This window comes from Salmo salar, chromosome ssa09, assembly GCF_905237065.1.
Source record: "Salmo salar chromosome ssa09, Ssal_v3.1, whole genome shotgun sequence".
Classification (NCBI taxonomy): domain Eukaryota; kingdom Metazoa; phylum Chordata; class Actinopteri; order Salmoniformes; family Salmonidae; genus Salmo; species Salmo salar.
The window spans coordinates 110702839-110727600 of NC_059450.1; the positions used below are offsets into that span (position 1 = coordinate 110702839).

The 24762-nt window shown below is 43.6% G+C and overlaps 1 protein-coding gene and 1 pseudogene across 1 annotated transcript; one reads left to right on the plus strand and one right to left on the minus strand.

The window, feature by feature from the left end:
• Nucleotides 1-418: 418 nt before the first annotated feature.
• Nucleotides 419-19919, minus strand: LOC106612409 (eukaryotic translation initiation factor 2A-like; annotated as a pseudogene).
• On the plus strand, nucleotides 19899-24747 carry LOC106612411 (stress-associated endoplasmic reticulum protein 1). Its single transcript, XM_014213515.2, has 3 exons — nucleotides 19899-20296; nucleotides 20465-20540; nucleotides 24145-24747. The coding sequence occupies exons 1-3, from the start codon at nucleotides 20213-20215 to the stop codon at nucleotides 24183-24185; spliced, it is 201 nt and encodes a 66-aa protein (XP_014068990.1). The 5' UTR covers nucleotides 19899-20212; the 3' UTR covers nucleotides 24186-24747.
• The last annotated feature ends 15 nt before the right edge of the window (nucleotides 24748-24762 follow it).

Consider the following 24762-nt stretch of genomic DNA (forward strand, 5'->3'; position numbering starts at 1 on the left):
CAGACCACGTGTAAGGCGTCCTGTGGGCGAGCGGTTGGCTGATGTCAACGTTGTGAACAGAGTACCCCATGGCGGCGGTCGGGTTTTGGTATGGGCAAGCATAAGCTATGGACAACGATGGCAATTTGAATGCACAGAAATACTGTGAGATCCTGAGATCCATTTTTTTTTTAAAGGTTCCTTTGACCAACAGATGCATATCTCTATTCCCAGTCATGTTTAGTCCATAGATTAGGGCCTAATGATTTCATTTCAATTGACTGATATCCTCATATGAACTGTAACTCAGTAAAATCTTAGAAATTGTTACATGTTGCGTTTATACTTTTGTTCAGTATAAAACAAAAAACTCTAATGTTTCAAGTGGAAATATAACACTGTACAGGTCCTGGTCAGCTTTCAAAGATTTCACATGGACTGTTTTCAAAACATCTGTTTAATTGTATAATTTAGCACAATTGTTTTATTGGGTTATAAAATGATCCATGTGCTGGAAGGGATGAGGCACATATTTTCCTTGTTGCATTCACAAGTGCTTTGATAACAATGACTCATCATACAGGGGTACTCCTATAGATCATGTTTATTAATGTTTAACAATATTTCATTATGTTCTGCAGCTGCAGAACTCCAGTGACTGGTTAGTTCATTTACTTAGAGGGGGGTAGTTACAGAGAGGTCTAACGTTTCCATTTAAACCCTTGGCAATCCTGTTGTGCTGAAGAATGAATTTGAAAGATATAAGCATTATTATAACTTCTGGCTCAGTGAAAGATATCACCATATATGGTGTCCTACTGTGGTGCTGCCTACAACATTCCACTTCACTGTTGTGACATGTAGCCTCTGGCTAGATGAGATGTTGCCATATTGCTTCCACCTATAGTCTAGCCACTGTGGTGCTACACCATTCCACTCCACTGTTGTGATGTGTACACCCCCTCCTCCCTGTCATCATCCTGGCTTTCCCCTGATGAACACAGCAGGGCTGTCTCTTCACGTTGGACCCTCGACTGGCAATGGTCAGAACATCACACAGGGGCATCGAGTCGTCCATGGAGACGCATACAGCCATGAAATGGTCGTGGAAACAGAGGGGGTCACCTGAGAGAAAGGGGATAGAGAAGAGATTCATAGAAAGACTGACACGTGACCATAGGTTCTGTTTTGTAGAGAATGATGGGCTTCCCAAGTTGGCAAGATCGGACAAAAAAAAGCCACTGGCAAAATACTAGAATCATGCACTGAGCTGAGCTCAATCAAATTTGATCAATTATTATTATATATAAGTGTCCTGGCCGTCAGTGCCAGGACACTTGTGAATGGCCATGTCCCGTACAAATGCCTGTATTCGGGCTACTACTAGTCATCTGATGTGAGTAATGGGCCCCAACACCATTATGTTTCTCAGTTATAACTCTCAGCAATGTCGTCTTCCTGTCCTCCAAGGCACTCAAAGCTATTCTCGAGTCCCACATGGTACTGCTCCACTTGCTCTGGATTCACCTCGGGATTCTGTAAGGATCAATTAAACCAAACTGAGCGTGTAGGGCTTGAGGGGGAAGAAACTGGGTGTTCTGCCTAGGTTGTCGGGCCAGAGACGCCCACCAGGGTCCCTATGATGCCTAGTTCACGGGCTGCATTCAAGTCGTCCACACGCAACATCAGAGGCGTGGACCCACAGAAGTTTATTCCGATGACCTGGCGGCTGTTCGCCATGCTTTCTTCACTCGTATCATCTTTGGACAGTTTTCCTTGTCTTTGGCGAATCCATCGGACTGTGACATACCCGCCCATGGGATACTTTTGAGGTCGATTTTGAATTAAATGTTCATGCACTGAACTGTCGCATACACCGGGTGGTGTCCACATGAGTTCTGATCTGGATGCGTATTGGCACATGCTGAAAAGCACAATAATCGAATGACTCCTTGGGTTGAAGCAGCTATTTGGAACAGTAGAATCAAGAGAAATGACACGACAGTCAAACACACAAACATCCTTAAAATATTGAGCATGCGTGATGTGCAGTGAAAGTGTGGGAGAGCTCTGGCATTTCCTTGTGGGTGGGAACAATATCACCGGTGTGTTGTGTGGTAGCCAATGGCAAGGAAGAACCGTGATTGAATTGGGTCAAAAGCATTGCCAATCAAGTGATATCGCACAAACTATTCTCCAATTTTTTTGGTGACGATTAATGAAATTTGCAACCTTTTATTGGAACCATGAAGAATAACTGTTTTGGCGGGAATACATTTAATAAAATGTATTTTTACATCTCAATGAACTGAAACGAGTTCATTCAACTTAAAGTAAAAACCAACAATTTCTAGCTGTTGACACCTTTAAGTGTTTATTAGGTATCATCAATGGATTTAATAACCTGTACATACAGTGCATTCGGAAAGTAATCAGACCCCTTCAGTTTACACATTGTTATGTTACAGCCTCATTCTAAAATTCCCCCCTCAATCTACATACAATACCCCATAATGACAAAGAGAAAACAGATTTTTTTAATTTTAGCAAATTTATCAAAATAAAACAAATAGCTTATTTGCATGAGTATTCAGACCCGTTGCTATGACTCGAATTTGAGCTCAGGTGCATTCTGTTTCCATGAATCATCCTTGATGTTTCTAGAACTTGATTGGAGTCCACCTGTGGTAAAGTCAATGAGGTCGAAGGAATTGTCTGTAGCACTCCAAGACAGGATTGTGTCAAAGCACAGATCTGGGGAAGTGTACCAAAAAATGTCTGCAGCATTGAATGTCCAAGAACACTGTGGCCTCTATCATTCTTAAATGGAAGAAGTTTGGAACCACCAAGACTCTTCCTAGAGCTGGCCGCCCGGCCAAACTGAGCAATCGGGGGAGAAGGGCCTTGGTCAGGGAGGTGACCAAGAACCCGATGTTCACTTTGATAGAGATCCAGAGTTCCTCTGTGGGGATGCGAGAATCTTCCAGAAGGACAACCATCTCTGCAGCACTCTACCAATCAGGCCTTTATTGTAGAGTGGCCACAGTAAAAGGAACATGACAGTTTGCCAAAAGGCACCTAAAGGACTCTCAGACCATGAGAAACTAGATTCTCTGATCTGATGAAACCAAGACTCTTTGGCCTGAATGCCAAGCATCACATCTGGAGGAAACCAGGCACTGCTCATCACCTGGCCAATACCATCCCTACGGTGAAGCATGGTGGTGGCAGCATCATGCTGTGGGGATGTTTTTCAGCGTCAGGGATTGGGAGATTAGTCAGGATCGAGGGAAAGATGAACTGAGCAAAGAGATCCCTGATAAAAACCTGCTCCAGAGCGCTCAGGACATCAGACTGGGGGCGAAGGTTCACCTTCCAACAGGACAACAACCCTAAGCAAGACAATGTAGGAGTTGAGTGGCCCAGCCAGAGCCCAGACTTGAACCCAATCGAACATCTCTGGAGAGACCTGAAAATAGCAGTGCAGACGCTCCCCATCTAACCTGACAGAGCTTGAGAGTATTTGCAGAGAAGAACGGAAGAAACTCCCAAAATACAGGTGTGCCAAGCTTGTAGCGTCATACCCAAGAAGACTCGAGGCTGTAGTCGCTGCCAAAAGTGCTTCAACAAAGAACTGAGTAAAGGGTCTGAGTACTTATGTAAATGTGGTTTTATTTTTTTTATACATTTACAAAAATGTCAAACCTGTTTTTGCTTTGTCATTATGGGGTATTGTGTGTAGATTGAGGGGGTGTCCATTATAGATAGCTTTGGGTGTGCTCTTGATCATATGGCAAGGATGTTGTGTTTTCATGAACAAATTAAATATTTTCTTTTATACTACTAGTTGAAGATCCTCAAGCTCTTTCATGAGTTGAGCCTCCTTTTCCATCTTTTCAAGCTAAAAGAGAAACGACAAGGGACAAAAATAACACATTTTAGCAACAATTCTCTATTTTCAAGTTGAATATACAAATGTATAAACTGGATATTTATTGAACGTGTGCGTGACAGTAGTTTGCCAGAATAATACCTGGTTCTTTTGAATGCTTTTCCCAGTTGCTTGCAGCGCTTTCAGCTCGTCGATTGCTTTCAGTTTCTAGGGGTCAGTTTGCATTGAACAGAATTAATGTACAGCTAAGCCATTCTCAACACCAAGGGCAACACTTGACGTGAAACTTACTCAAGACTCATTTGTCGACAGTATGCTTGTGATAAATCCTTTTCATTGCAGTGAAAATTAAAAGGTCAATTACATTATGAAGTAAAACCTGCTTCCCCAAAGACGCATATTGAATCTGTAAAAATACTGTAAGGTAAATTTGGAAGAAACACAAACAGCTTACTAACAGGTACTTCAGTCACCAACTGATACAGTTACTACTGACTATTAAACAGTGACCATATTTTTTCACCTTCTTTACGTTCTTGATCTTCTTGTCAGTCTCTGGGTCGCCACAGGAGAGTTCAGGCTGAGCGCTGCTGGCTGGAGAGGGATCTGACTGGGGCTCAAGGGCATCTGGGTTTATCTCCTACACAAGCAGAAAACACAACTTGTTCAACCCTAGAAGGCTTTAAAACGTCACAAAAATCACACACAACTTGATCGCTTACCTAACCACCTTCCACTCCCCCCATCTGATAACTTAGACAAGAGCAATTCTCCACTTCAGTCATACATTCCAGCACATTAGGAGAAGATCATGCAAAGCATCTTTACCTGTTTGGCTGCTTTCTTTGCCTCTCGTTTTTTCTGGTTCTTCAGAGCCGTCTTGGACAGCTGCTTGTCCCCGGTGGCGCCAGGCCTCATGTTCTGTGGAGGCTCCTCTTCATGCTGACAGAAAAAAGAGTGGATATTTACGGACCTTTTTCATCACTATTAGGTCTTCCTCATCAGGGGTGGATTTAATACAATACAACTTTATTTGGCCCTTTAAAAGGATAGTTCACCCAAATTCTATATTGGTTTGCTTACTCTGTAATCAGTCTATGGATAAGGTAAGACAGCAATCCATGCTTTGGTTTGCCTGGTCACTGTCTCCAAATGCTAACTTTTCAGCATTTACAGCACAAAACCAATGCTTGGTATCACTAATATTAGCATTTTATGTCCAAATCCTCCCAAAGTGTCTAAAATCGATTGTGGACTTCAATAAAGTTACTTAAAATATGATTTGGACATGAAACAAGAAATATGCTAATTGGAATTTGAGGAACTATCCCTTTAAAATGCTCATTTTTGTTTTACAATTGAATGCCTACTGAAAACAACCAAAACCTGACCCCTGGCCCTCCTCTACTCACTAGTTTGGAGCTGGCTGTGACCGGTTTATTCCGTAGGGCAGGAGGGCGGTAGGCCTGAGCTGGCTTGGCTTCTGTGCTGCCCAGCTCGCTGGGTGCTGCCTGGTACTTCACCGGCCTCTCAGGGAACATCCCGTCTGGGAAGGGCTGCCACACAGTCTCCCAGAGCTCTGTGCCCGTCGGCGTGTCCTGCTTGTACAGAACTGTGCCGGTGTAGTGCCAGATCTTGTAGCCGTTGCTGACACGTAGCCGGGGGGCACAGGTCGACGTGTTCACCATCCGGGCACCAGGCGAAGTGGGTGGAGTCGGACGCCTGGGGCTTGGACACCTGCTTCCACTTCTTGACATCCCACACCTCCATCTGGCCCCGCAGGTTCCCGAAGCCGGCCAAGACCAGGATGTGGCCCTGGGGGCTGTAGTAGACGGCATTGCGGGGGCCTGTGCCGAAGTCGAAGACAGGGTCGCACTTCAGGTTGTAGACAGTAGCCTTGGCGGGCATGAAGCCATAGACCACGCAGAACTCTGCGGAGCTTGGGCTCCATGCCACATCGTAGATGGGCCCGTTCTTCTCTGTTCACAACACAGATAGATACTATATGTTTATGAACCACAGAGCATCATCTAAAATTAATCCTGGGTGTAAGCAGCGAGGCTCCAGGAGATGCTCGAGCTGCTCAGTGTACAATTGTGCTCTGGTTATATTTTTTTAAGAATGACGCGCTTCTCACGCTCGAGAACACTTGATAATGTGGCTCGCGCACACGCCGGCAAAAGCTATAAGTCCAGTGTAACAGGCTGACTACACCGCTCGCGACGCGTGCATTGCAAAATAAATGTAGAAATCTATATTATTAAATTATTGCACCCACACTGCTCACGCGCGCCAACGAGCATCTGCGTTGCCAAGGGCTATAATAGAAGTCAGTTTTATTTGTGACGCAGATCACGCTGCAAGTCCTGCCTCTCCCATCTCCTCATTGGTTTATAGAAGCAGATAACCAATGAGATGGCACGTAGGTATACCCACGTGGGTGACTGAAAGACGAACGAGGTCAGTGGCGGTAATGCACCTAATTTATGAAAGTTGCCAATCGCAATATAAAGTCAAGAGAAGAAAAAGCCTGGAAGGAGGAGAGATGACTAGAAACAATTCGGTTGACCGTTTTGTGTGTGGATTAATTGGCGAAGTAGAGGACCTTGTGCATGTCAGGTAAAATAACAACTCAATGTTTATATCGCAGGACAAATTAGCTAGCAACAGCAAGCTAGCTAAACAGGACAAATTAGCTAGCAAGTGCAAGCTAGCTAGCTAAATTGCCATAAAAGGTTTAATGCTTTTTGACCTGCCCCCAAATTAATGTAATTGGTTCAGAGTTTGTTATGATATTTTAACCTGCGTGTCGTGATCGCGTTTAGTGTGGGGGGACAAAATACATTTATGCATGATGGCGCACGCGCGCAGCCGGTTTGGGTTCCGTGTTACAGATAAAAAACATACTGAATGACCATCGCGCCAGTGTAGCTCCACTGGTATTTTACATATCTTTGCCTTCAGACGTACAAATAAGTAAAGTGGAGTAAAAACACACTATATAAAAATTATGCAGACTCGCGTAGCTGCACGGCAGAAGTCTCCCCATTGGTGGCCAAGTAGTGTAAAGTCTGTTCTCCATAGTATGAGGCCCCCGTTTTATCCACCTCTATGTTGGCCTGCACCAGAACCGCAGTGGCTGATTGAAAAAATATATAATAAAGCCGTCATGGCATTCATCTTCTACAACAACAAACTATTAGGATAACGCAAACCACACATTCTCCATAACATTTACTTAACATAATTCTATTATAAACATTGACCAACCTTTTTTGTTCCACAGCATGGTCACCCTGTCAGCCTTAAAGAAACTCTTGTTGGCCAGAGCACAGGTCGGGCCACCAAAGTTGGGGTACCGGTATAGCCGGACAAACGAGGGGGCACCTTTGCTCCCAGGGACATAAACAGCCACCTTCAGCAGAAACACAGTGGCAAATGTCAATACCCTCTTCTACAGTCAGCTAACCAAATAGATATATGAATTGTTAAGTTTATCGGCAGGAAACAAGATAAAACCGAGGTATACCTTACTAGGCTGACTTCCCGGGGACAGCACAAACTCGGACACCTTCTGCAAGTGAAGCTTATTGGCAATGGTGTCTGGAAAAAGAGACAATTAACTAATACAAATATTGTTACTTTTATTATAGAAAGTGCACAAGCGCTACCTAGTGCTCTCAATAAATGCTTGGTTCTGTGTGTCACATCAGTATGGAGCTGACATCATGGCTATTTATCCATTGTTAAGGAGATCTCTTGACCTCAATGGGAATTCCTGGTTGAATAAACTTTCAATAAATAAAATCTATGTGGACAAGAAAGATACTTACTAAAATCGTTGTTCTCAAAAAAATGAAGTTCATTGTTAACACTCCTGACTGCAATCTTCTCATCATCTGACCAGCTTGGACACCTGTACACATTGACAAGACAAAAACAATCTGTTCAGAAAATAAAGGTCATGATGCAAACATATAACTAAAAACTATCATAATTTTCAGTTTCTATTCAAAGCAGTGAGGGGTGATAATGATAAAGTGGTGGCAGACATTATCTAGCCTTCCCAAGTGCATCATCTGTGTAACAGAGATGGTTCATTGAATCACACTCACATGATCAGTAATCTAGGGAACAACTCTTGGACACACATAGGGAACAACTCCTGGACACACACACAGGGAACAATTGTGTCATCATGGCGCCGACAGAGATGGTCGCCTCACTTCAGGTCTTTAGGAAACTACGCAGTAATATATACTGCTCAAAAAAATAAAGGGAACACTAAAATAACATCCTAGATCTGAATGAATGAAATAATCTTATTAAATACTTTTTTCTTTACATAGTTGAATGTGCTGACAACAAAATCACACAAAAATAATCAATGGAAATCCAATTTATCAACCCATGGAGGTCTGGATTTGGAGTCACACTCAAAATTAAAGTGGAAAACCACACTACAGGCTGATCCAACTTTGATGTAATGTCCTTAAAACAAGTCAAAATGAGGCTCAGTAGTGTGTGAGGCCTCCACGTGCCTTTATAACCTCCCTACAATGCCTGGGCATGCTCCTGATGAGGTGGCGGATGGTCTCCTGAGTGATCTCCTCCCAGACCTGGACTAAAGCATCCACCAACTCCTGGACAGTCTGTGGTGCAACATGGCATTGGTGGATGGAGCGAGACATGATGTCCCAGATGTGCTCAATTGGATTCAGGTCTGGGGAACGGGCGGGCCAGTCCATTGCATCAATGCCTTCCTCTTGCAGGAACTGCTGACACACTCCAGCCACATGAGGTCTAGCATTGTCTTGCATTAGGAGTAACCCAGGGCCAACCACACCAGCATATGGTCTCACAAGGGGTCTGAGGATCTCATCTCGGTACCTAATGGCAGTCAGGCTACCTCTGGCGAGCACATGGAGGGCTGTGCGGCCCCCCAAAGAAATGCCACCCCACACCATGACTGACCCACCGCCAAACTGGTCATGCTGGAGGATGTTGCAGGCAGCAGAACGTTCTCCACAGCGTCTCCAGACTCTGTCACGTTTGTCACGTGCTCAGTGTGAACCTGCTTTCATCTGTGAAGAGCACAGGGCGCCAGTGGCAAATTTGCCAATCTTGGTGTTTTCTGGCAAATGCCAAACGTCCTGCACGGTGTTGGGCTGTAAGCACAACCCCCACCTGTGGACGTCGGGCCCTCATACCACCCTCATGGAGTCTGTTTCTGACAGTTTGAGCAGACACATGCACATTTGTGGCCTGCTGGAGGTCATTTTGCAGGGCTCTGGCAGTGCTCCTCCTGCTCCTCCTTGCACTAAGGCGGAGGTAGCGGTCCTGCTGCTGGGTTGTTGCCCTCCGACGGCCTCCTCCACGTCTCCTGATGTACTGGCCTGTCTCCTGGTAGCGCCTCCATGCTCTGGACACTACGCTGACAGACACAGCAAACCTTCTTGTCACAGCTCGCGTTGATGTGCCATCCTGGATGAGCTGCACTACCTGAGCCACTTGTGTGGGTTGTAGACTCCGTCTCATGCTACCACTAGAGTGAAAGCGCCGCCAGCATTCAAAAGTGACCAAAACATCAGCCAGGAAGCATAGGACGTGAGAAATGGTCTGTGGTCCCCACCTGCAGAACCACTCCTTTATTGGGGGTGTCTTGCTAATTGCCTATAATTTCCACCTGTTGTCTATTCCATTTGCACAATAGCATGTGAAATTTATTGTCAATCAGTGTTGCTTCCTAAGTGAACAGTTTGATTTCACAGAAGTGTGATTGACTTGGAGTTACATTGTGTTGTTTAAGTGTTCCTTTTATTTTTTTGAGCAGTGTATATTTTTTTAAATGTATTATTTCTTACATTGATAGCCCAGAAAATCTCAAGTGTTACAGTGAGGGGAAAAAAGTATTTGATCCCCTGCTGATTTTGTACGTTTGCCCACTGACAGAAATGATCAGTCTATAATTTTAATGGTCGGTTTATTTGAACAGTGAGAGACAGAATAACAACAAGAAAATCCAGAAAAACACATGTCAAAAATGTTATGAATTGATTTGCATTTTAATGTGGGAAATAAGTATTTGACCCCCTCTCAATCAGAAAGATTTCTGGCTCCCAGGTGTCTTTTATACAGGTAACGAGCTGAGATTAGGAGCACACTCTTAAAGGGAGTGCTCCTAATCTCAATTTGTTACCTGTATAAAAGACACCTGTCCACAGAAGCAATAAATCAATCAGATTCCAAACTCTCCACCATGGCCAAGACCAAAGAGCTCTCCAAGGATGTCAGGGACAAGATTGTAGACCTACACAAGGCTGGAATGGGCTACAAGACCATTGCCAAGCAGCTTGGTGAGAAGGTGACAACAGTTGGTGCGATTAATCGCAAATGGAAGAAACACAAAAGAACTGTTAATCTCCTCCGGCCTGGGGCTCCATGCAAGATCTCACCTCGTGGAGTTGCAATGATCATGAGAACGGTGAGGAATCAGCCCAGAACTACACTGGAGGATCTTGCCAATGATCTCAAGGCAGCTGGGAACATACCACTTGTTTTCTTGGTGGCTAACACACTACGCCATGAAGGACTGAAATCCTGCAGCGCCCGCAAGGTCCCCCTGCTCAAGAAAGCACATATACAGTGGGGCAAAAAAGTATTTAGTCAGCCACCAGTTGTGCAAGTTCTCCCACTTAAAAAGATGAGGCCTGTAATTTTCATCATAGGTACACTTCAACTATGACAGACAAAATGAGAAGAAAAAAAAAATCCAGAAAACCACATTGTAGGATTTTTTATTAATTTATTTGCAAATTATGGTGGAAAATAAGTATTTTGGTCAATAACAAAAGTTTATCTCAATACTTTGTTATATACCCTTTGTTGGCAATGACACAGGTCAAACGTTTTCTGTAAGTCTTCACAAGGTTTTCACACACTGTTGCTGGTATTTTGGCCCAATCCTCCATGCAGATCTCCTCTAGAGCAGTGATGTTTTGGGGCTGTCGCTGGGCAACACGGACTTTCAACTCCCTCCAAAGATTTTCTATGGGGTTGAGATCTGGAGACTGGCTAGGCCACTCCAGGACCTTGAAATGCTTCTTACGAAGCCACTCCTTTGTTGCCCGGGCGGTGTGTTTGGGATCATTGTCATGCTGAAAGACCCAGCCACGTTTCATCTTCAATGCCCTTGCTGATGGAAGGAGGTTTTCACTCAAAATCTCACGATACATGGCCCCATTCATTCTTTCCTTTACACGGATCAGTCGTCCTGGTCCCTTTGCAGAAAAACAGCCCCAAAGCATGATGTTTCCACCCCCATGCTTCACAGTAGGTATGGTGTTCTTTGGATGCAACTCAGCATTCTTTGTCCTCCAAACACGACGAGTTGAGTTTTTACCAAAAAGTTCTATTTTGGTTTCATCTGACCATATGACATTCTCCCAATCCTCTTCTGGATCATCCAAATGCTCTCTAGCAAACTTCAGACGGGCCTGGACATGTACTGGCTTAAGCAGGGGGACACGTCTGGCACTGCAGGATTTGAGTCCCTGGCGGCGTAGTGTGTTACTGATGGTAGGCTTTGTTACTTTGGTCCCAGCTCTCTGCAGGTCATTCACTAGGTCCCCCCGTGTGGTTCTGGGATTTTTGCTCACCGTTCTTGTGATCATTTTGACCCCACGGGGTGAGATCTTGCGTGGAGCCCCAGATCGAGGGAGATTATCAGTGGTCTTGTATGTCTTCCATTTCCTAATAATTGCTCCCACAGTTGATTTCTTCAAACCAAGCTGCTTACCTATTGCAGATTCAGTCTTCCCAGCCTGGTGCAGGTCTACAATTTTGTTTCTGGTGTCCTTTGACAGCTCTTTGGTCTTGGCCATAGTGGAGTTTGGAGTGTGACTGTGAGGTTGTGGACAGGTGTCTTTTATACTGATAAGTTCAAACAGGTGCCATTAATACAGGTAACGAGTGGAGGACAGAGGAGCCTCTTAAAGAAGAAGTTACAGGTCTGTGAGAGCCAGAAATCTTGCTTGTTTGTAGGTGACCAAATACTTATTTTCCACCATAATTTGCAAATAAATTACTTAAAAATCCTACAATGTGATTTTCTGGATTCTTTCTCATTTCGTACGTCATAGTTGAGGTGTGCCTATGATGAAAATTACAGGCCTCTCTCATCTTTTTAAGTGGGAGAACTTGCACAATTGGTGGCTGACTAAATACTTTTTTGCCCCACTGTACATGCCCGTCTGAAGTTTGCCAATGAACATCTGAATGATTCAGAGGACAACTGGGTGAAAGTGTTGTGGTCAGATGAGACCACAATGGAGCTCTTTGGCATCAACTCAACTTGCCGTGTTTGGAGGAGGAGGAATGCTGCCTATGACCCCAAGTACACCATCCCCACCGTCAAACATGGAGGTGGAAACATTATGCTTTGGGGGTGTTTTTCTGCTAAGGGGACAGGACAACTTCACAGCATCAAAGGGACTATGGACGGGGCCATGTACCGTCAAATCTTGGGTGAGAACCTCCTTCCCTCAGCCAGGGCATTGAAAATGGGTCATGGATGGTTATTCCAGCATGACAATGACCCAAAACACACAGCCAAGGCAACAAAGGAGTGGCTCAAGAAGAAGCACATTAAGGTCCTGGAGTGGCCTAGCCAGTCTCCAGACCTTAATCCCATAGAAAATCTGTGGAGGGAGCTGAAGGTTCGAGTTGCCAAACGTCTGCCTCGAAACCTTAATGACTTGGAGAAAATCTGCAAAGAGGAGTGGGACAAAATCCCTCCTGAGACGTGTGCAAACCTGGTGGCTAACTACAAGAAACATCTGACCTCTGTGATTGCCATTAAGGGTTTTGCCACCAAGTACTAAGTCATGTTTTGCAGAGGGGGTCAAATACTTATTTCCCTCATTAAAATTCAAATCATTTTATAACATTTTTGACATGCGTTTTTCTGGATTTTGTTGTTGTTATTCTGTCTCTCACTGTTCAAATAAACCTACCATTAAAATTAGACTGATCATTTCTTTGTCAGTGGGCAAATGTACAAAATCAGCAGGGGATCAAATACTTTTTCCCCTCACTGTATTACATACAGCCGTGAAGAACTACTGGATATAAAAGCGACGTCAACTTACCAACATTACGACCAGGAACACGACTTTCCCGAAGCAGATCCTTTGTTTGGACCTCCACCCTGGACATGGGATCTTATCCCAGAGGCCAACCCATAACAACGCGGTCGCCGCAGGAGAGGCAGACGGAGCGTCCTACTGGTCAGACTTAGAAGGCGAGCACACCATCCACTGCTTCCGAGCATATTACTTGCCAATGTCCAATCTCTAGATAACAAGGTGGACGAAATTAGGGCACGAGTTGCCTTCCAGAGAGACAGAGATTGTAACATTCTCTGTTTCATGGAAACATGGCTCACTTGGGATGTTGTCAGTCGGTACAGCCACCTGGTTTCTTCACTTATCGCGCCGGCAAACAAACATCTCTTTGGTAAGAAGAAGGGCAGGGGTGTATGCCTTATGATTAACGGCTCGTGGTGTAATCATAAGAACAGGAACTCAAGTCCTTTTGTTCACCTGACCTAGAATTCCTTACAATCAAATGCCGATTGTATTATCTACCAAGAGAATTCTCTTCGATTATAGTCACAGCCGTATATCCCCCCCAAGCAGATACCTCGACGGCCCTGAAAGGACTTCACTGGACTCTATGTAAACTGGAAACCATATATCCTGAGGTTGCATTTATTATATCTGGGGATTTTAACAAAGCTAATCTGAGAACAAGGCTTTCTAAATTCTGTCAGCATATGGAATGCACGACACGAGCTGGTAACATTCTGGATCATTGCTACTCTAACTTCCGCGATACATTCAAAGCCCTCCCCCGCCCTCCCTTTGGCAAACCAGACCATGACTCCATTTTGTTGCTCCCAGCCTATAGACAGAAAATAAAACAGGAAACGCCCATGCTCAGTTCTATCCAGTGCTGATCTGACCAATCGGATTCCACGCTTCAAGATTGCTTCGATCACGTGGACTGGGATATGTTCCGGGTAGCCTCAGACAACAACATGCTGACTCTGTGAGCGAGTTTAATAGCAAGTGCATTGGTGATGTTGTACCCACTGTGACTATTGAAACCTTCCCTAACCAGAAACCGTTGATTGATTCCAGCATTCGCGTAGAACTGAAAGCGCGAACCACCGCTTTCAACCTGTTATGGCTAGGGGGCAGTATTTTCACGGCTGGATAAAAAACGTACCCGATTTAATCTGGTTACCACTCCTACCCAGTAACTAGAATATGCATATACTTTTCTATCCATTACATATGGATAGAAAACACCCTAAAGTTTCTAAAACTGTTTGAATGGTGTCTGTGAGTATAACAGAACTCATTTGGCAGGCAAAAACCTGACAAGGTTTCAGGCAGGAAGTGGCCTGTCTGACAAGGTGTCGTTCTTCTTGTCTCTGTTTATTGAAGAGTGAGGATCTTAGCTGTCCCGTGACACTTCCTACGGCTGCCAAAGGGTCTCAGAAGGCGGTAAAAAGCTGAATCGTGGCTTTGCAGGCTCTGGCTGAAAAAAAGTAGCGCGTTTGGGTAGTGGCTGGTTACAGTACTGTGAGACTCAGGCTCGTGCCCGCGTCGACCGAAAGCTTTGTTTACTTTCCTCTGTTTAGCTAAAAGGAGATTCCCGGTCGGAATATTATCGCTTTTTTACGAGAAAAATGGCATAAAAATGGATTTTAAACAGCGGTTGACATGCTTCGAAGTACGGTAATGGAACATTTAGATTTTTTTTGTCACGAATTGCGCCATGCGCACGACCCTGATTTACCATTTCAGATAGTGTCTGGGACGCACGAACAAAACGCCGCTATTCGGATATAACGATGGATTATTTTGGACCAAACCAACATTTGTTATTGAAGTAGCAGTCCTGGGAGTGCATTCTGACGAAGACAACAAAAGGTAATCAAACTTTTATAATAGTAAACCTGATATTGGTGAGTGCTAAACTTGCCGGGTGTCTAAATAGCTAGCCCGTGATGGCTGGGCTATGTACTTAGAATATTGCAAAATGTGCTTTCACCAAAAAGCTATTTTAAAATCGGACATATCGAGTGCATAGAGGTCTGTATCTATAATTCTTAAAATAATTGTTATGCTTTTTGTGAACGTTTATCGTGAGTATTTTAGTAAATTCTTAGTGAATTCGCCGGAAGTTTGCGGGGGGTATGCTAGTTCTGAACGTCACATGCTAATGTAAAAAGCTGGTTTTTGATATAAATATGAACTTGATTGAACAAAACATGCATGTATTGTATAACATAATGTCCTAGGGTTGTCATCTGATTAAGATCATCAAAGGTTAGTGCTGCATTTAGCTGTCTTCTGGGTTTTTGTGACATTATATGCTAGCTTGAAAAATGGGTGTCTGATTATTTCTGGCTTGGTACTCTGCTGACATAATCTAATGTTTTGCTTTCGTTGTAAAGCCTTTTTGAAATCGGACAGTGTGGTTAGATAAAGGAGAGTCTTATCTTTAAAATGCTGTGAAATAGTCATATGTTTGAAAAATTGAAGTTTTTGTATTTTTGAGGAATTTGTAATTCGCGCCACGCCTATCATTGGATATTAGAGCAGGTGTTCCGCTAGCGGAACGTCTAGATGTAAGAGGTTAATCATGGCAAGGCGACTGGAAACATGACCGAATACAAACAGTGTAGCTATTCCCTCCGCAAGACAATCAAACAAGCGAAGCGTCAGTATAGAGACAAAGTAGAGTTGCAATTCAACAGCTCAAACACGAGACGTATGTGGCAGGGTCTACAGTCAATCACGGATTACAAAAAGAAAACCAGCCCCATCACGGACATCAATATCTTGCTCCCAGACAAATTAAACAACTTCTTTGCTCGCTTTGAGGACAATACAGTGTCACTGACACGGGCCGCTACCAAAGCCTGTGGGCTCTCCTTCACCGTGGCCAACGTGAGTGAAACATTTGAACGCGTTAACCCTCGCAAGGCTGCCGGCCCAGACAGCATCCCTAGCCGCGTCTTCAGAGCATGCGCAGACCAGCTGGCTGGTGTGTTTACGTACATATTCAATCAATCCCTATCCAAGTCTGCTGTGCCCACATGCTTCAAGATGGCCACCTTTGTTCCTGTTCCCAAGAAAGCTAAGGTAACTGAACTAAATTACTATTGCCCCGTAGCACTCACTTCTGTCATCATGAAGTGCTTTGAGAGACTAGTCAAGAATCATATCACCTCCACCCTACCTGATACCCTAGACCCACTCCAATTTGCTTACCGCCCCAATAGGTCCACAGACGTCGCAATCACACTGCCCTGCCCTATCTGGACAAGAGGAATACCAACGTAAGAATGCTGTTTATTGACTAAACCTCAGCATTTAACACCATAGTACCCTCAAAACTTGTCATTAAGCTTGAAACCCTGGGCCTCGACCACGCCCTGTACAATTGGGTCCTGGACTTTCTGACGGGCCGCCCCCAGGTGGTGAGGGTAGGAAACAACATCTCCACCCCGTTGAACCTCAACACTGGGGCCACACAAGGGTGCATTCTCAACCCTCTCCTGTACTCCCTGTTCACCCATGACTGCGTGACCTCCAACTCAATCATAAAGTTTGCAGACGACACTACAGTGGTAGGCTTGATTACCAACAACGACGAGACGGCCTACAGGGAAGAGGTTAGGGCCCTCGGAATGTGGTGTCAGGAAAATAACCTCTCACTCAATGTCAACAAAACAAAGGATGAGGTTGTGGACTTCAGGAAACAGCAGTGGAAGCATCCCCCTATCCACATCAATGGGACAGTAGTGGAGAAGGTGGAAAGTTCTAAGTTCCTCGGCGTACACATCATGGACAAACTGAAATGGTCCAGCCACACAGACAGCGTGGTGAAGAAGGCGCAACAGCACCTCTTCAACGTCAGGAGGCTGAAGAAATTTGGCATCCTTTTACAGATGCACAATCGAGAGCATCCTTTCAGAATGTATCACCGCTTGGTACGGCAACTGCTCCGCCCACAACCGTAAGGCTCTCCAGAGGGTAGTGCGGTCTGCACAACGCATCACCAGGGGCAAACTACCTGCCCCCCCAGAACACCTACAGCACCCAATGTCACAGGAAGGCCAGAAAGATCATCAAGGACAACAACCACCCGAGCCACTGCCTGTTCACCCTGCTATCGTCCAGAAGGCGAGGTCAGTACAGGTGCATCAAAGCCGGGACAGAGAGAACCTGTTTTTCAGTCTATCTCAAGGCCATCACTAACAGAGTGGCTGCTGCCAACATATAGACTCAAATCTCTGGCCACTTTAATAAATGGATTTAATAAAAGGTATCACTAGTCACTTTAAATAACGACACTTTAATAATGTCTACATATCCTACAATACTCATCTCATATGTATATACTGTATTCTATACCATCTACTGAATCTTGTCTATGCCGCACGGCCATCGCTCATCCATATGTACATATTCTTATTCATACCTTTACATTTGTGTGTATAAGGCAGTTCTGGGGATTTTGTTAGATATTACTGCATTGTTGGAACTAGAAGCACAAGCATTTCGCTACACTTGCATTAACATCTGCTGTGTATGTGACCAATAAAATTTGATTTGATAACCTTGTCCAAGACTTGGGCCTAGGATTTAGCTTAGCGGCCACACAGGAGACCCAGGTTCTAATTCAGTCATATTGTGATGGGCAACACATACTCATTTAGTTATTTACCCTTATTTTACCAGGTAAGTTGACTGAGAACATATTCTCTTTTACAGCAATGACCTGGGGAAGAGTTACAGGGGGAAGGAAAGGGGATGAATGAGCCAATTGGAAGCTGAGGATGATTGAAAGGGGCCAGATTGGGATTTTAACCAAGACACCACGGTTAACACCCCTACTTTTATGATAGGTGCCATGGGATCTTTAGTGACCACAGAGAGTCAGGACATCCGTTCGAATGGCCCATCTGAAAGACGGCACCTTACGCAGGGCAATGTTCCCTTCACTGTCCCGGGGCATTGGAATCTCCTTAGACCAGAGGGAAGAGTGCCCCCTACTGGACCTTCAACACCACTTCCAGCAGCATCTGATTTCCCATCCAGGGACCGAACAGGACCGACCCTACTTAGCTTCAGAGGCAAGCAGGGTGTTATGCTGCTTGCTAATCCTCTGTATTTCCTCAGATGGACAAACACACAATAATAGAAAACCGTGCAAACTCACCATCCCTGTACCTTCTTATGGTAGAGAGCCTTGAGGCAGGTCCCAGTTTGCAAATCCCACAGCTGCAAGTTGGCATCTCCCTGTGGGTTTTCTTGTGTCTCTGACAAGAGAAAGGGAAAATACCATTACATTACCTATTGTAAAGATGAGTGCTAGTGCAGCACAACCAACCACAAACCATAAATGGACATGACATTTAAATTATATCTAGTTTAAAACATAATACATTTAGACTCCCTACTTGTGTGCCCGCTTAAGGGTTCTACACACTACGCAAACAGAGTGACATACGGTCTGTTAAAAAAATTCCGCTGGACAAAAATTCAGTGAAACGAAAGTACATAGAACTACTGTACGTAGAAAGTGATGCTCCGTCGCTCCATTTGCGTAGTGTGTCGAGCCCTTTAGTCATTAATAGATTCCAGAAAAAGGCTAAGGAGCACAATATCAATAGTCAGTGCTTTCCATTTTCATCATCTAATCAAACCGTGTTAGAATTTGTATTGCATTTCAATGTAGTTATGTAAACTTACTGCTATACACCTGCCATGTAGCCAGTACAGTGTTCAGCGGAGAGAACTCCAACATTGCAGTCTTTGGAAGGTCAAATGACCTGACTTGTGAGCCATCTGCAACCTTCACAACAGTGACCCTGACAAACAAAACATGGGCATGACAACTACTGTGATCGGACCAGAGTCTCAATGCATGCAAAAGATTCCAATGACTTAAGAAGTAGTCTACATGACTAATGTCACTCACACTACAGCATGCAAGGGTTTTATACTACTTCTGTGTACTGATACATTGGGCTCGGGGCAAAACTGGTGTACTATATAGGAAATCGTGTGCCATTTGGGATGCAGATTTAGTGTTATGATGTAGCTTTTCTTACTTCTCTCCATTGCACCATGCAAACAATGTCCCATCCTTGCTGAAAGCAACATATCTACTTTGCCGAGGGTCCCTGAAAATGAAAGGTTTAATAAATAAAATTGCATTTGCAACACATGCACAGTGATTGATTTGTCTAACAATGTAACATTATGTTACGTCTGATAGAACGGGAATGACCTTTGAAAATCTGCATTCTTCTCGCAGTTTGGTGGTCCACGGAGCAGCACTGTCCCGTCAGATCCCCGGACTGTGATCACAATAACAGCAGCAGTTAGTCTAAAATCACTGATGTAATAGCTATGTAAGATGAAAGAATTAGCTACATTATCATCAGGAGGTAAATCTGATTTGAACGGAACTGGGCTTGCAAGATATAATACTACAGCATGCTACAGCATCTGGCAAAATGTTTAGAAAACATTTGGCAAGCTTGTAACATTACTCTGACAAGAGCAGGTCACAATCGAAAGTAAGGAAATGATTCAACATTCCAAAACACTTGACAGTTCAGAGTGGCCGTGGCGTATATTCTACAACCCAGGTTAACATCTAAAACAATACGTAAACAACAAATAAAGAATTTACTCTTCAATGAAATAACCCACCTGCTAAGAGAGGTGTGGGGGGAGCCATGATGTACCGGAAAGAGAATAATCTGCAAAAGGAAATGCCAGTCTCAAGAAAGAAGGGGCGTGTCATTGGAACGTTGGCCACATCATCAGAAAATGTGTGACTAATCACATGTTTTGCCATAATAAATTCACTCCTGCATTGAATGTTGTTTACTAACAAATACATGTTGATCGATAAAAAAAATTACAAAATGAATCGCTTTTAGCCATTCTTTCTATGAAACGAAAGACGATTTGTGGAATGACAAGACCAAGGAATTGCCCTTCCTGTGTGGGAGTGGTCTACATTGTGTGTACGTAGCCAAACTCTAGACACGCTGCCCGGTGGATGCAGATTTCACTGAAGGACCAATGGAATGGTCTAAAATGAGTCAAGTCCATTACGCCCGAACTCCAGCATTCACTCATCACTAAACGGCGACCGAGCTCTGGAAATTAGCCTACTGTATACATTTGACAGCTACAACTTCATAAGTAATCGATCGCTAAAAGGCTACAATAAGCTTAAACAATGGTGGCAAAACAGAGAATACGCACGGCCAACGAGAAACACAGCAAAAACATCACGCTGAGAGGCAATGTGGCCAAATCCACGGCAAGTTTTGAGATACAATCAATCAATAGTCAGTGAAGTCTTCTAGATGCATTTCTATTTTGCTTGAAATAATAGCCAAGCTACTTGTTTGAATGGTTTCAAAATATCTAAAAGTTTACTTTAACATTTTGATGCATCTTGATGTTGGTTTCTGATCTATTTCTGCAGAGAAATCCAGGTGATGACAAGGTGGCAGTGGGACCATGGCTTCTGGCGTTATTCATCTTTGTCGTCTGCGGATCAGGTAAATGCATATATGTACAGTGTACACGAATGTTTCTTTTCCAATGATATATACAAACACATGTTATAAATGATTGGTTTATTCCCCCATGTTTTAGAACATTTTACATTTCTCGAGGCCAAAGTCTCATAATAAACCAATTTGTGTTAGAGCGGCTAATATTACGTGATTCAGGTTAAGAGTACCCTATTCATAGACGCTATAACTACCTTTAGCCCCTATTGATGAACAACTTCTTCTGATTGGTCTGAACTAGCCCAATATGTACACTCAATGAGCTTACCGTTACTCCTTCAGGTCCAAGGACCTTGTGCTATTTTTCTGAGGTAGACTGGCTATAGCAGTCAAAAAAGACATACGGTACTCTTAAACTTGAATCGATTCTCAATTGCGATATGGTTATAGAAACATAAAGCCTTTACTTTCATATCACATCAAAATAATTTCACAAATGCTAAATTACACAACACTGTTTTAAACCACCTTTATCACAGTTGCAGCCGACAGTATTTTTCAGTGACAACATGTTTCTGGCGGCCTTCATCCTTTACACACAGGTGTTCAGAGCATGCTATAGATAACTCATTAGCACAGGTGGTCCCTTTGTCTTCCGTAAACACCCGCTGTAACATGGAGATATGGCTTTGTGAGAATACTAGCCCTACACAACGTGTATATCAAGTTTTGTTTTTTGGAGAGAAAAAATAGCTGATATGAAAGAAAAGGTCCTCATGCTTCCAAAACCTTAACACGAGCGTTTCGTCTTAATGTTCAGACTGAGAGTCTTGGCTCTTAACAAAACTCCCCCATACAGAAGACTCCTTCATCATTCCAGAACTGAGAGTCATGATCAAGGGCTAGGTCTAAACATGAACATGCATGGCTTGTGGTACAGTTTTGTAAACATATCAGCAAGAAATAATTAAAAAAAAAATATATCTAATAATTTACTACACATCTTTTTATAGGGTTTTGGTTAGTGTTCCCACACGGCCTTGCCAGAAGATACCGACCCTACCATTACGCTTATTTACACTGAGCTGAACTGAGGTCAGATTGCAGTCATGGTTAATAGTAATAATTGACGGTGCCGGAGGAGATGGCTGCCGTTTTACAGGCTCCTAACCAATTGTGCTATTTAGTGTTTTTTTGACATTATTTGTAACTTATTTTGTATATTATATTTCTGTCACTGTCTCGTATGACCGAAATAGCTTCTGGATATCAGAACAGGGAGGCATTCTCCTCGTACTGGACAAAGATTTTTTTTATTTGACGAGTCGGAGGCAAAGTTCCAAATCCCCGTCATTCACATTAAGAAGAGACAGAGATATATGGGTTGTAGGTCAGGGTGCCTTGTAAGAATCCGACACCGAGTGGGTAATCCGCCTCTACCATCAGTCCTATTAGCCAACTTGCAATCATTGGTTAATAAACTGGATGAGCTCCGATCAAGACTATCCTACCAACGGGACATGGTACTCCCTGTTCACTCATAACTGCATGGCTAAGCATGACTCCAACACCATCATTAAGTTTGCAGACGACACAAAAGTGGTAGTCCTGTTCACCGACAACGATGAGACGGCCTATAGGGAGGAGGTCAGAGACCTGGCCGTGTGGTGCCTCAATATGATCAAGGCAAAGGAGATGATTGTGGACTACAGGAAAAGGAGGGCTGAGCACACCCCCATTCTCATCGACAGGGCTGTAGTGTAGCATGTTGTGGACCAAGGAACTTGAAGCTCTCGTCACCAACAAACTATCAACACACCAAGACAGTTGTGAAGAGGGCACGATGACGCCTATTTCCCCTCAGGAGACTGATCAAATTTGGCATGGGTCCTCAGATCCTCAAAGTTCTACAGCTGCACCATCGAGAGCATTCTGACTGGTTGCACCACTAGTTGGTATGGCAACTGCTCGACCTCCGACCACAAGGCACTACAGAGGGTAGTGCGTATGCCCCAGTACATCACTGAGGCCAAGCTTTCTGCCATCCAGGACCTCTATACCAGGCGGTGTCAGAGGAAGGCCCTAAAAATTGTCAAAGACTCCAGCCACCCTAGTCAAAGACTGTTCTCCCTGCTATCGCACGGCAAGCGGTACTGGAGCGCCAAGTCTTGGTCCAAAAGGTTTCTTAACAGCTTCTACCCCCAAGCCATAAGACTCCTGAACAGCTAATCAAATGGCTACCCAGATTATTTGCATTCACCCCCCCTTTTTTTTTTTTTTGTTACACTGCTGCTACTCTCTGTTTATTATCTATGCATAGTCACTTTACCTCTGCCTACATGTACATATTACCTCGACTAACCTGTGCCCCCACAAATTGGCTCTAGACCGGTACCCCCTGTATATAGCCTTGTTACTCTCATTTTATTGTTGCTATTGAATTATTTTTCTATTTCTTTTTTTCATTTTAATTTGTATTTATTGTTTACTTCAGTTTATTTAGTAAATACTTTCTTAACACTTTATTTTTTCTGAACTGCATTGTTGGTTAAGGGCTTGTAAGTAAGCATTTCACTGTAAGGATTATTATACCTGTTGTATTCGGGACATGTGACAAATACAATTTTTTAATTGCGTTCCCGACCTCAGTGCAGCTCACTGTAAACGAGTGTAACGGTAGGGTCAGTATCTTCTAGCAACCACACCTCCATTCTCCATGTTACAGTGCGTGTTTGCGGAAGACAACGGCGACCACCTGTGCTAATTAGCTATAAAGCATGCTTCAAATACCTGTGTGTAATGGAAGAAGGCCACCAGAAACATGTTGTCACTGAAAATACTGTTGGCTGTAACTACGATAAATCTGGATAACATAATGTACATTAAGTGTATAATTTGCATTTGTGAAATTATTTTTATGTGATATGAAAGGGCTTCATGTTTCTAGAACCGTATTGCAATTGAGAATTGATTAACGTTTAGATGGAGGTTTTGGCTGCCAGAGCCAGTCTACATCTGAAAATAAAATAAGATCCTTGGATATGAAAAGGCGCTGCATGGTCAATCTGACGTCTGCATTGGCCGTGCAGCATTTATGGTGATACGGCCTCTGCAGAAGTCTGGGCATTCATACTTCTTGCTCTTCGCGGTATATCGCAGGCAGAGCTTTTGTCAAGGAAGTGAGTTTGTGTTCAAACAGGACCTATCGTCAACGAATCATCTCAATGTGGAGCTATACGGAGCCTTCCGCATTGTTACACAATTTGGGAGGCGCATGGCGATGCGTACAGAGCTCAATTTGGCCTCTGCATGCCTGTATGCTGTACAGTAACACAATAGCTAGTAGGTTACTGCGAATGGGAGCACAATACATTTTTCAGATTCATCACAATCTAATCAGTCCCCCTGTGCTATTTGATAGAAGCAGTAATAGCCTCTGTATTAAAATGCTCAATCTAAAGATAAGATGGGCTTGTTTTTGCAGCGTCATACTATCACAAATGTTTATTTCCCTTCCACAAGTGGGATAAATTAATCAGTAAATCAAGAGTACATAAACCTCAGTTCTGTAATGTGATTGAGGGCCCTATTTACACCCCCCCCCAAACTTATCGAATGCTTAATAGAGTCCTCTGATATTTTGTTTCAGCAATCTTCCAGATCATTCAAAGCATTCGAATGGGAATGTAATATCAGGAGCCCTACCGTCATCACCTGTTTCCAGTATTCCTCTACACATCAAGTGGTTTCATGGTCCCTCACAAGATCAAAGATGATCAACTACCATCTGTCCATTCCCTTTTTCCTATTTCTCTTTTCCCCTTTTTAAGAAAGGACACCCTTGTCATCTTTGCCAAAAGATTGGAGAATGATCGAAGGATTTTGTTTCAGGGAACTACATGGGTATTTCTACAGTGATGACTGCTGTATGTGTTGATTGATGTCCCAAAACCAAATGGTATGAATGTCTGATATTCTCCTGTGGTATAAATTCCAGAACACAAGACCAGAGTGACTTAATTCTAGAACTAAACTCTTAACTCTTCTTGGTTGTACATGGACAGTATCTGGTGTCTTATACCCTTCATATTATAATGAATATTATGTGACGCCTTTTTCGTATTTCCAGTCATTTCTTCAGTCAACGCAACTAAATGGTCTTTTGAATCAGAAGATTTTCGCTAAGACAATGACATTCACTATTTCTGCCTAAACAAACCTCTAAAACAAATTAAAATGGTGTATCCTTGTTTGACATGTTATTTTC